Raw genomic sequence first — 12911 nt, forward strand, 5'->3', positions numbered from 1 at the left:
TAGTAGTAGTAGTAGTAGTAGTAGTATAGTAGTAGCCGCAGTGGTAGTTGTGGTAGTAGTAGTAATAGTAAGTAGCAGTAGTAGTGGTAGTAGTATAGTAGTAATAGTAGCAGTTGTAGTAGTGGTAGTAGTATAGTAGTAATAGTAGCAGTTGTAGTAGTGGTAGTAGTATAGTAGTAGCAATAGTAGTAGAGGTAGTAGTATAGTAGTATAGTGATCGTAGTGTAGTAGCAGTATTAGTATAGTAGGCGAAGTATAGTGGTAGTAGTAGTATAGTAGTATTGGTAATAGTGGCAGCAGTAGTAGTAGTATAGTACTAATAGTAGTTGTAGTAGTATAGTACTAATAGTGGTTGTAGTAGTAGTAGTAGTATAGTAGTAGTAGTAGCAGAAGTAGTAGTAGTAACAGTAGTAGCAGCAGTATGTAGTAGTATAGTAGTAGTGTCAGTAGTAGTATAGCAGTAGTGGTAGCAGTAGTAGTATAGTAGTATTAGTAATAGTGGCAACAGCAGTAGTAGTATAGTACTAATAGTAGTAGTATAGTACTAATAGTGGTTGTAGTAGTAGTAGTATAGTAGTAGTATATTGGTTGTGGTAGAATAGTTCTACTAGTAGTTGTAGTAGTCGTAGTAGTATATTAGTAGTAGTAGTAGTAGTAGTAGTAGTAGCAGTATAATGTTACTATAGTATAACATAGTAGTAGTGGTATTTGTATAGTAGTAGTAGTAGTGGTAGTAGTATAAGGTTACTATAGTATAACGTAGTAGTAGTAGTGGTATAAGGTTACAGTATAACGTAGAAGTAGTAGTAGTATGAGGTAACGTATAACGTAGTAGTAGCAGTAGTGGTATAATGTAGTATAACGTAGTAGTAGTAGTAGTAGTAGTAAGAGGTAACTATAGTATAACGTAGTAGTAGTAGTAGTAGTAGTATGAGGTGCTATAGTATAACATAGCAGTAGTAGGATAAAGGTTACTATAGTATAACGTAGTAGTAGTATAGTGAGGTGCTATAGTATAACATAGCAGTAGTAGGATAAGGTTACTATAGTATAACGTAGTAGTAGTATAAGGTAACTATAGTATAATGTAGTAGCTACTCACACAGGCATGTTGCTGGATGGTCAGTAGTAGTATAAGGTAACTATATAGTATACCGTAGTCGTAGTGGTATAAGGTAACGATAGTATAGCGTAGTAGTAGTAGTATAAGGTTACTATCGTATAACGTAGTAGCAGTATAGTTACTATAGTATAATGTAGTAGTAGTAGTAGTAGTATGTAACTATAGTATGACATAGTAGTAGTAGTAGTAGTATAAGGTAACTATAGTATAACGTAGTAGTAGCAGTAGCAGTATAAGGTAACTATAGTATAACGTAGTAGTAGCAGTAGTAGTATGAGGTAACTATAGTATAACGTAGTAGTAGCAGTAGTAGTATAAGGTAATGTAGTAGTAGCAGTAGTAGTATAAGGTAACTATAGTATAACGTAGTAGTATCAGTATAAGGTAACTATAGTATAATGTAGTGGTAGCAGTAGTAGTATAAGGTAACTATAGTATAACGTAGTAGTAGCAGTAGTAGTATAAGGTAACTATAGTATAACGTAGTAGTATCAGTATAAGGTAACTATAGTATAATGTAGTAGTAGCAGTAGTAGTATAAGGTAACTATAGTATAACGTAGTAGTAGTATAAGGTAACTATAGTATAACATAGTAGTAGCAGTAGTAGTATAAGGTAACTATAGTATAACGTAGTAGTAGCAGTAGTAGTATAAGGTAACTACAGTATAACGTAGTAGTAGCAGTAGTAGTATAAGGTAACGATAGTATAATGTAGTAGTAGTATGAGGTAACTATAGTATAATGTAGTAGTAGCAGTAGTAGTATAAGGTAACTATAGTATAATGTAGTAGTAGTAGTATAAGGTAACTATAGTATAACGTAGTAGTAGTAGTATAAGGTTACTATAGTATAATGTAGTAGTAGCAGTAGTAGTATAAGGTAACTATAGTATAACATAGTAGTAGTAGTAGTATAAGGTAACTATAGTATAATGTAGTAGTAGTAGTAGTATAAGGTAACTATAGTATAATGTAGTAGTAGTAGTAGTATAAGGTAACTATAGTATAACGTAGTAGTAGTAGTAGCAGTATAAGGTAACTATAGTATAATGTAGTAGTAGCAGTAGAAGGTAACTATAGTATAATGTAGTAGTAGTAGTAGTAGTAGTAGTATAAGGTAACTATAGTATAATGTAGTAGCTACTCACACAGACATGTTGCTGGATTACCAATAGGAGTATAAGGTAACTATAGTATAACGTAGTAGTAGTAGTAGTAATATAAGGTAACTATAGTATAACGTAGTAGTAGCAGTAGTAGTATAAGGTAAGTATAGTATAATGTAGTAGTAGCAGTAGTAGTATAAGGTAACTATAGTATAACGTAGTAGTAACAGTAGTAGTATAAGGTAACTATAGTATAATGTAGTAGTAGCAGTAGTAGTATAAGGTAACTATAGTATAATGTAGTAGTAGCAGTAGTAGTATAAGGTAAGTATAGTATAATGTAGTAGTAGCAGTAGTAGTATAAGGTAACTATAGTATAACGTAGTAGTAGTAGTAGTATAAGGTAACTATAGTATAACGTAGTAGTAGTAGTATAAGGTAACTATAGTATAACGTAGTAGCTACTCACACAGGTATGTTGCTGGATGGTCAATAGTAGTATAAGGTAACTATAGTATAATGTAGTAGTAGCAGTAGTAGTATAAGGTAACTATAGTATAACGTAGTAGTAGCAGTAGTAGTATAAGGTAACTATAGTATAATGTAGTAGCTACTCACACAGGCATGTTGCTGGATGGTCAATAGTAGTATAAGGTAACTATAGTATAACGTAGTAGTAGTAGTATAAGGTAACTACAATATAACGTATTAGCTACTCACACAGGCATGTTGCTGGATGGTCTGCAGGATGTGTTTGGCAGGGACCAGGAAGTCTATGAGGTATCTATAGTATAACGTAGTAGCTACTCACACAGGCATGTTGCTGGATGGTCTGCAGGATGTGTTTGGCAGGGACCAGGAAGTCTATGAGGTATCTATAGTATAACGTAGTAGCTACTCACACAGGCATGTTGCTGGATGGTCTGCAGGATGTGTTTGGCAGGGACCAGGAAGTCTATGAGGTAACTATAGTATAACGTAGTAGCTACTCACACAGGCATGTTGCTGGATGGTCTGCAGGATGTGTTTGGCAAGGACCAGGAAGTCTATGAGGTATCTATAGTATAACGTAGTAGCTACTCACACAGGCATGTTGCTGGATGGTCTGCAGGATGTGTTTGGCAGGGACCAGGAAGTCTATGAGGTATCTATAGTATAACGTATAATTAGCTACTCACACAGGCATGTTGCTGGATGGTCTGCAGGATGTGTTTGGCAGGGACCAGGAAGTCTATGAGGTATCTATAGTATAACGTAGTAGCTACTCACACAGGCATGTTGCTGGATGGTCTGCAGGATGTGTTTGGCAGGGACCAGGAAGTCTATGAGGTAACTATAGTATAACGTAGTAGCTACTCACACAGGCATGTTGCTGGATGGTCTGCAGGATGTGTTTGGCAGGGACCAGGAAGTCTATGAGGTATCTATAGTATAACGTAGTAGCTACTCACACAGGCATGTTGCTGGATGGTCTGCAGGATGTGTTTGGCAGGGACCAGGAAGTCTATGAGGTATCTATAGTATAACGTAGTAGCTACTCACACAGGCATGTTGCTGGATGGTCTGCAGGATGTGTTTGGCAGGGACCAGGAAGTCTATGAGGTAACTATAGTATAACGTAGTAGCTACTCACACAGGCATGTTGCTGGATGGTCTGCAGGATGTGTTTGGCAAGGACCAGGAAGTCTATGAGGTATCTATAGTATAACGTATTAGCTACTCACACAGGCATGTTGCTGGATGGTCTGCAGGATGTGTTTGGCAGGGACCAGGAAGTCTATGAGGTATCTATAGTATAACGTAGTAGCTACTCACACAGGCATGTTGCTGGATGGTCTGCAGGATGTGTTTGGCAGGGACCAGGAAGTCTATGAGGTATCTATAGTATAACTCACACAGGCATGTTGCTGGATGGTCTATGTGTTTGGCAGGGACCAGGAAGTCACAGTAGCTACTCACACAGGCATGTTGCTGGATGGTCTGCAGGATGTGTTTGGCAGGGACCAGGAAGTCTATGAGGTATCTATAGTATAACGTAGTAGCTACTCACACAGGCATGTTGCTGGATGGTCTGCAGGATGTGTTTGGCAAGGACCAGGAAGTCTATGAGGTAACTATAGTATAACGTAGTAGCTACTCACACAGGCATGTTGCTGGATGGTCTGCAGGATGGCAGGGACCAGGAAGTCTTGGCTATAGTATAACGTAGGCTACTCACACAGGCAAGTCTGCAGGATGTGTTTGGCAGGGACCAGGAAGTATGAGGTCTATAGTATAACGTAGTAGCTACTCACACAGGCATGTTGCTGGATGGTCTGCAGGATGTGTTTGGCAGGGACCAGGAAGTCTATGAGGTATCTATAGTATAACGTAGTAGCTACTCACACAGGCATGTTGCTGGATGGTCTGCAGGATGTGTTTGGCAGGGACCAGGAAGTCTATGAGGTATCTATAGTATAACGTAGTAGCTACTCACACAGGCATGTTGCTGGATGGTCTGCAGGATGTGTTTGGCAGGGACCAGGAAGTCTATGAGGTATCTATAGTATAACGTAGTAGCTACTCACACAGGCATGTTGCTGGATGGTCTGCAGGATGTGTTTGGCAGGGACCAGGAAGTCTATGAGGTATCTATAGTATAACGTAGTAGCTACTCACACAGGCATGTTGCTGGATGGTCTGCAGGATGTGTTTGGCAGGGACCAGGAAGTCTATGAGGTATCTATAGTATAACGTAGTAGCTACTCACACAGGCATGTTGCTGGATGGTCTGCAGGATGTGTTTGGCAGGACCAGGAAGTCTATGAGGTATCTATAGTATAACGTAGTAGCTACTCACACAGGCATGTTGCTGGATGGTCTGCAGGATGTGTTTGGCAGGGACCAGGAAGTCTATGAGGTATCTATAGTATAACGTAGTAGCTACTCACACAGGCATGTTGCTGGATGGTCTGCAGGATGTGTTTGGCAGGACCAGGAAGTCTATGAGGTATCTATAGTATAACGTAGTAGCTACTCACACAGGCATGTTGCTGGATGGTCTGCAGGATGTGTTTGGCAGGGACCAGGAAGTCTATGAGGTATCTATAGTATAACGTAGTAGCTACTCACACAGGCATGTTGCTGGATGGTCTGCAGGATGTGTTTGGCAGGGACCAGGAAGTCTATGAGGTATCTATAGTATAACGTAGTAGCTACTCACACAGGCATGTTGCTGGATGGTCTGCAGGATGTGTTTGGCAGGGACCAGGAAGTCTATGAGGTATCTATAGTATAACGTAGTAGCTACTCACACAGGCATGTTGCTGGATGGTCTGCAGGATGTGTTTGGCAGGGACCAGGAAGTCTATGAGGTATCTATAGTATAACGTAGTAGCTACTCACACAGGCAGGATGTTGCTGGATGGTCTGCTGGATGGGATGTGTTTGGCAGGGACCAGGAAGTCTATGAGGTATCTATAGTATAACGTAGTAGCTACTCACACAGGCATGTTGCTGGATGGTCTGCAGGATGTGTTTGGCAGGGACCAGGAAGTCTATGAGGTATCTATAGTATAACGTAGTAGCTACTCACACAGGCATGTTGCTGGATGGTCTGCAGGATGTGTTTGGCAGGGACCAGGAAGTCTATGAGGTATCTATAGTATAACGTAGTAGCTACTCACACAGGCATGTTGCTGGATGGTCTGCAGGATGTGTTTGGTATCAGGGACCAGGAAGTCTATGGCAGGAGGTATCTATAGTATAACGTAGTAGCTACTCACACAGGCATGTTGCTGGATGGTCTGCAGGATGTGTTTGGCAGGGACCAGGAAGTCTATGAGGTATCTATAGTATAACGTAGTAGCTACTCACACAGGCATGTTGCTGGATGGTCTGCAGGATGTGTTTGGCAGGGACCAGGAAGTCTATGAGGTATCTATAGTATAACGTAGTAGCTACTCACACAGGCATGTTGCTGGATGGTCTGCAGGATGTGTTTGGCAGGGACCAGGAAGTCTATGAGGTATCTATAGTATAACGTAGTAGCTACTCACACAGGCATGTTGCTGGATGGTCTGCAGGATGTGTTTGGCAGGGACCAGGAAGTCTATGAGGTATCTATAGTATAACGTAGTAGCTACTCACACAGGCATGTTGCTGGATGGTCTGCAGGATGTGTTTGGCAGGGACCAGGAAGTCTATGAGGTATCTATAGTATAACGTAGTAGCTACTCACACAGGCATGTTGCTGGATGGTCTGCAGGATGTGTTTGGCAGGGACCAGGAAGTCTATGAGGTATCAGTAGCTATCACACAGGCATGTTGCTGGATGGCAGCAGGGACCAGGAAGTCTATGAGGTATCTATAGTATAACGTAGTAGCTACTCACACAGGCATGTTGCTGGATGGTCTGCAGGATGTGTTTGGCAGGGACCAGGAAGTCTATGAGGTATCTATAGTATAACGTAGTAGCTACTCACACAGGCATGTTGCTGGATGGTCTGCAGGATGTGTTTGGCAGGGACCAGGAAGTCTATGAGGTATCTATAGTATAACGTAGTAGCTACTCACACAGGCATGTTGCTGGATGGTCTGCAGGATGTGTTTGGCAGGGACCAGGAAGTCTATGAGGTATCTATAGTATAACGTAGTAGCTACTCACACAGGCATGTTGCTGGATGGTCTGCAGGATGTGTTTGGCAGGGACCAGGAAGTCTATGAGGTATCTATAGTATAACGTAGTAGCTACTCACACAGGCATGTTGCTGGATGGTCTGCAGGATGTGTTTGGCAGGGACCAGGAAGTCTATGAGGTATCTATAGTATAACGTAGTAGCTACTCACACAGGCATGTTGCTGGATGGTCTGCAGGATGTGTTTGGCAGGGACCAGGAAGTCTATGAGGTATCTATAGTATAACGTAGTAGCTACTCACACAGGCATGTTGCTGGATGGTCTGCAGGATGTGTTTGGCAGGGACCAGGAAGTCTATGAGGTATCTATAGTATAACGTAGTAGCTACTCACACAGGCATGTTGCTGGATGGTCTGCAGGATGTGTTTGGCAGGGACCAGGAAGTCTATGAGGTATCTATAGTATAACGTAGTAGCTCACTCAGGCATGTTGCTGGAGGCATGTTGCTGGATGGTCTGCAGGATGTGTTTGGCAGGATGGGACCAGGAAGTCTATGAGGTATCTATAGTATAACGTAGTAGCTACTCACACAGGCATGTTGCTGGATGGTCTGCAGGATGTGTTTGGCAGGGACCAGGAAGTCTATGAGGTATCTATAGTATAACGTAGTAGCTACTCACACAGGCATGTTGCTGGATGGTCTGCAGGATGTGTTTGGCAGGGACCCAGAGCTCTCACACAGGCATGTTGCTGGATGGTCTGCAGGATGTGTTTGGCAGGGACCAGGAAGTCTATGAGGTATCTAGGTATAACGTAGTAGCTACTCACACAGGCATGTTGCTGGATGGTCTGCAGGATGTGTTTGGCAGGGACCAGGAAGTCTATGAGGTATCTATAGTATAACGTAGTAGCTACTCACACAGGCATGTTGCTGGATGGTCTGCAGGATGTGTTTGGCAGGGACCAGGAAGTCTATGAGGTATCTATAGTATAACGTAGTAGCTACTCACACAGGCATGTTGCTGGATGGTCTGCAGGATGTGTTTGGCAGGGACCAGGAAGTCTATGAGGTATCTATAGTATAACGTAGTAGCTACTCACACAGGCATGTTGCTGGATGGTCTGCAGGATGTGTTTGGCAGGGACCAGGAAGTCTATGAGGTATCTATAGTATAACGTAGTAGCTACTCACACAGGCATGTTGCTGGATGGTCTGCAGGATGTGTTTGGCAGGGACCAGGAAGTCTATGAGGTATCTATAGTATAACGTAGTAGCTACTCACACAGGCATGTTGCTGGATGGTCTGCAGGATGTGTTTGGCAGGGACCAGGAAGTCTATGAGGTATCTATAGTATAACGTAGTAGCTACTCACACAGGCATGTTGCTGGATGGTCTGCAGGATGTGTTTGGCAGGGACCAGGAAGTCTATGAGGTATCTATAGTATAACGTAGTAGCTACTCACACAGGCATGTTGCTGGATGGTCTGCAGGATGTGTTTGGCAGGGACCAGGAAGTCTATGAGGTATCTATAGTATAACGTAGTAGCTACTCACACAGGCATGTTGCTGGATGGTCTGCAGGATGTGTTTGGCAGGGACCAGGAAGTCTATGAGGTATCTATAGTATAACGTAGTAGCTACTCACACAGGCATGTTGCTGGATGGTCTGCAGGATGTGTTTGGTCAGGGACCAGGCTGGATGGTCTGGAATGGTTTGGCAGGGACAAGTCTAAAGTAGATGGTCTGCAGGATGTGTTTGACAGGGACCAGGAAGTCTATGAGGTATCTATAGTATAACGTAGTAGCTACTCACACAGGCATGTTGCTGGATGGTCTGCAGGATGTGTTTGGCAGGGACCAGGAAGTCTATGAGGTATCTATAGTATAACGTAGTAGCTACTCACACAGGCATGTTGCTGGATGGTCTGCAGGATGTGTTTGGCAGGGACCAGGAAGTCTATGAGGTATCTATAGTATAACGTAGTAGCTACTCACACAGGCATGTTGCTGGATGGTCTGCAGGATGTGTTTGGCAGGGACCAGGAAGTCTATGAGGTATCTATAGTATAACGTAGTAGCTACTCACACAGGCATGTTGCTGGATGGTCTGCAGGATGTGTTTGGCAGGGACCAGGAAGTCTATGAGGTATCTATAGTATAACGTAGTAGCTACTCACACAGGCATGTTGCTGGATGGTCTGCAGGATGTGTTTGGCAGGGACCAGGAAGTCTATGAGGTATCCAGTAGCTACTCACACAGGCATGTTGCTGGATGGTCTGCAGGATGTGTTTGGCAGGGACCAGGAAGTCTATGAGTATCTATATAACGGGGTAGCTCCTCACACAGGCATGTTGCTGGATGGTCTGCAGGATGTGTTTGGCAGGGACCAGGAAGTCTATGAGGTATCTATAGTATAACGTAGTAGCTACTCACACAGGCATGTTGCTGGATGGTCTGCAGGATGTGTTTGGCAGGGACCAAAGTCTATGAGGTATCTATAGTATAACGTAGTAGCTACTCACACAGGCATGTTGCTGGATGGTCTGCAGGATGTGTTTGGCAGGGACCAGGAAGTCTGAGGTATCTATAGTATAACGTAGTAGCTACTCACACAGGCATGTTGCTGGATGGTCTGCAGGATGTGTTTGGCAGGACCAGGAAGTCTATGAGGTATCTATAGTATAACGTAGTAGCTACTCACACAGGCATGTTGCTGGATGGTCTGCAGGATGTGTTTGGCAGGGACCAGGAAGTTCTAGGGTCTGAGGTATCTATAGTATAACGTAGTAGCTACTCACACAGGCATGTTGCTGGATGGTCTGCAGGATGTGTTTAGGGACCAGGAAGTCTATGAGGTATCTATAGTATAACGTAGTAGCTACTCACACAGGCATGTTGCTGGATGGTCTGCAGGATGTAGTTAGGTATAGGACCAGGAAGTCTATGAGGTATCTATAGTATAACGTAGTAGCTACTCACACAGGCATGTTGCTGGATGGTCTGCAGGATGTGTTTGTATAAGGGACCAGGAAGTCTATGAGGTATCTATAGTATAACGTAGTAGCTACTCACACAGGCATGTTGCTGGATGGTCTGCAGGATGTGTTTGGCAGGGACCAGGAAGTCTATGAGGTATCTATAGTATAACGTAGTAGCTACTCACACAGGCATGTTGCTGGATGGTCTGCAGGATGTGTTTGGCAGGGACCAGGAAGTCTATAAGGTATCTATAGTATAACGTAGTAGCTACTCACACAGGCATGTTGCTGGATGGTCTGCAGGATGTGTTTGGCAGGGACCAGGAATATGAGGTATCTATAGTATAACGTAGTAGCTACTCACACAGGCATGTTGCTGGATGGTCTGCAGGATGTGTTTGGCAGGGACCAGGAAGTCTATGAGGTATCTATAGTATAACGTAGTAGCTACTCACACAGGCATGTTGCTGGATGGTCTGCAGGATGTGTTTGGCAGGGACCAGGAAGTCTATGTATAGGTATCTCACACAGGCATGTTGCTGGATGGTCTGCAGGATGTGTTTGGCAGGGACCAGGAAGTCTATGAGGTATCTATAGTATAACGTAGTAGCTACTCACACAGGCATGTTGCTGGATGGTCTGCAGGATGTGTTTGGCAGGGACCAGGAAGTCTATGAGGTATCTATAGTATAACGTAGTAGCTACTCACACAGGCATGTTGCTGGATGGTCTGCAGGATGTGTTTGGCAGGGACCAGGAAGTCTATGAGGTATCTATAGTATAACGTAGTAGCTACTCACACAGGCATGTTGCTGGATGGTCTGCAGGATGTGTTTGGCAGGACCAGGAAGTCTATGAGGTATCTATAGTATAACGTAGTAGCTACTCACACAGGCATGTTGCTGGATGGTCTGCAGGATGTGTTTGGCAGGGACCAGGAAGTCTATGAGGTATCTATAGTATAACGTGCAGGAGTAGCCAGGAAGTCTATGAGGTATCTCACACAGGCATGTTGCTGGATGGTCTGCAGGATGTGTTTGGCAGGGACCAGGAAGTCTATGAGGTATCTATAGTATAACGTAGTAGCTACTCACACAGGCATGTTGCTGGATGGTCTGCAGGATGTGTTTGGCAGGGACCAGGAAGTCTATGAGGTATCTATAGTATAACGTAGTAGCTACTCACACAGGCATGTTGCTGGATGGTCTGCAGGATGTGTTTGGCAGGGACCAGGAAGTCTATGAGGTATCTTATTCCGTCTCCTCTGTAGCTGGTCTCCACCACATCAAATACCTGACACAGCACCGTGGAGGCTGTGGCATCAAACGGAGGGTAGAGGGCTGAGAGGGTGTTCTGGATACAACTGTCCAGAGACTCAGAGTCCTGAGGAGAGAGGAGAAGAGAGGAGGAGAGGAGAGAGAGAGGAGAGAGGGGAGGAGGAGAGAGGAGAGAGGGGAGGAGGAGAGAGGAGAGAGGGGAGGAGGAGAGAGGAGAGAGAGGGAGGGAGGGAGAGAGAGGAGAGGAGGAGAGAGGGAGGAGGGAGGAGGGAGAGAGAGAGATAGGAGAGAGGGAGGAGGAGAGAGAGGAGAGGAGGAGAGAGGAGAGGAGGAGGAGGAGAGAGGAGAGGAGAGAGGGGAGGAGGAGGAGAGGAGAGGAGAGGAGGAGAGAGGAGAAGGAGGAGAGGAGAGAGGAGGAGGATGAGAGAGGGAGATAGGAGAGATGAGGAGGAGAGGATAGGAGAGAGGAGAGGAGGGAGGAGATAGAGGAGAGGCAGGAGGAGAGAGGAGAGGGAGGAGGATGAGAGGAGGGAGAGAGAGAGGGAGGATAGGAGGACAGGAGAGAGGGGAGGAGAGGAGAGGGAGAGGATGAGAGGAGGAGGGAGGATGAGAGGAGAGAGGATGAGAGAGGAGAGGATGAGAGAGGAGAAGGATAGGAGGGAAGAAGAGGAGAGAGGAGAGAGAGAGGAGAGGGGGGAGGAGGAGAGAGGAGAGGAGGAGAGAGGAGAGAGGAGAGGGTTAGATACACACAAAGGTTGGTTCCAACACAAGACCATAACCTTCAACAGTGATGAGAGAAAGACTCCACATGTCCCTCTCAGATAGGCAGAACACTAGTTCTGAGGGACCGATCTGTCAGTGAAACAGATGTTTAAAAGGATGAGTGGCAGAACAGGGTGCCATTGATCCTGGTCTAAAGTAGTGCACTATATAGGGAATAGGGTGAGGATGTTCTGGAGAAGATGACTATATAGGGAAGAGAGGAGATTGGATCCTGTCTAAAGAGGCACTATATCGGGAAGAGGGTGATAGGGCTCTGGTCTAAAGAGTGTACTATATAGGGAATAGGGAGGATAGGGCCCTGGTCTAAAGTAGGATAGAGGGAAGAGAGGCCATTGGATCCTGGAGAGGATGAATAGGGTGCCAGGTTCTGAGAGAGTGCACTATATAGGAGAAGAGGGTGAGTTGGATCCTGGTGAAAGTAGGCACAGTATAGAGAAGAGAGGAGATTGGGTTAGATACACACAAAGTAGTTGGTTCCAACACAAGACCATAACCTTCAACAGTGTTTTCATCATCAGGTAGAAAGACTGCCACATGTCCCTCTCAGACACAGAAAGCAGAACACTAGTTCTGGGGGCGTCTGTCAGTGAAACAGATGTTTAAAAGGACTCAGGTGGCAGAACAGGGTGCCATTGGATCCTGGTCTAAAGTAGTGCACAGTATAGGGAATAGGGTGCCATTGGGTTCTGGTCTAAAGTAGTGCACTATATAGGGAAGAGGGTGCCATTGGATCCAGGTCTAAAGTAGTGCACTATATCGGGAAGAGGGTGCCATAGGGCTCTGGTCTAAAGTAGTGTACTATATAGGGAACAGGGTGCCATAGGGCCCTGGTCTAAAGTAGTGTACTATATATAGGGAACAGGGTGCCATTGGATCCTGGTCTAAAGTAGTGCACTATATCGGGAAGAGGGTGCCATAGGGCCCTGGTCTAAAGTAGTACACTATATATAGGGAACAGGGTGCCATAGGGCCCTGGTCTAAAGTAGTGCACTATATAGGGAATATGGTGCCATTTGAAGCACA

General features: G+C 44.5%; 1 protein-coding gene across 1 annotated transcript in view; it reads right to left on the reverse strand.

The window, feature by feature from the left end:
• Positions 1-10912: 10912 nt before the first annotated feature.
• LOC127921749 (rho guanine nucleotide exchange factor 40-like) overlaps positions 10913-12911 on the reverse strand; it is a 47173-nt gene continuing 45174 nt past the window's right edge. The window contains exon 2 of the mRNA XM_052505368.1: positions 10913-11211. Within this exon, the coding sequence (XP_052361328.1) occupies positions 10987-11211 (225 nt within the window). The 3' untranslated portion in view covers positions 10913-10986. The remainder of the gene's footprint in view (positions 11212-12911) is intronic.

This window comes from Oncorhynchus keta, unplaced genomic scaffold (genome assembly GCF_023373465.1).
Source record: "Oncorhynchus keta strain PuntledgeMale-10-30-2019 unplaced genomic scaffold, Oket_V2 Un_contig_2343_pilon_pilon, whole genome shotgun sequence".
Lineage (NCBI taxonomy): Eukaryota > Metazoa > Chordata > Actinopteri > Salmoniformes > Salmonidae > Oncorhynchus > Oncorhynchus keta.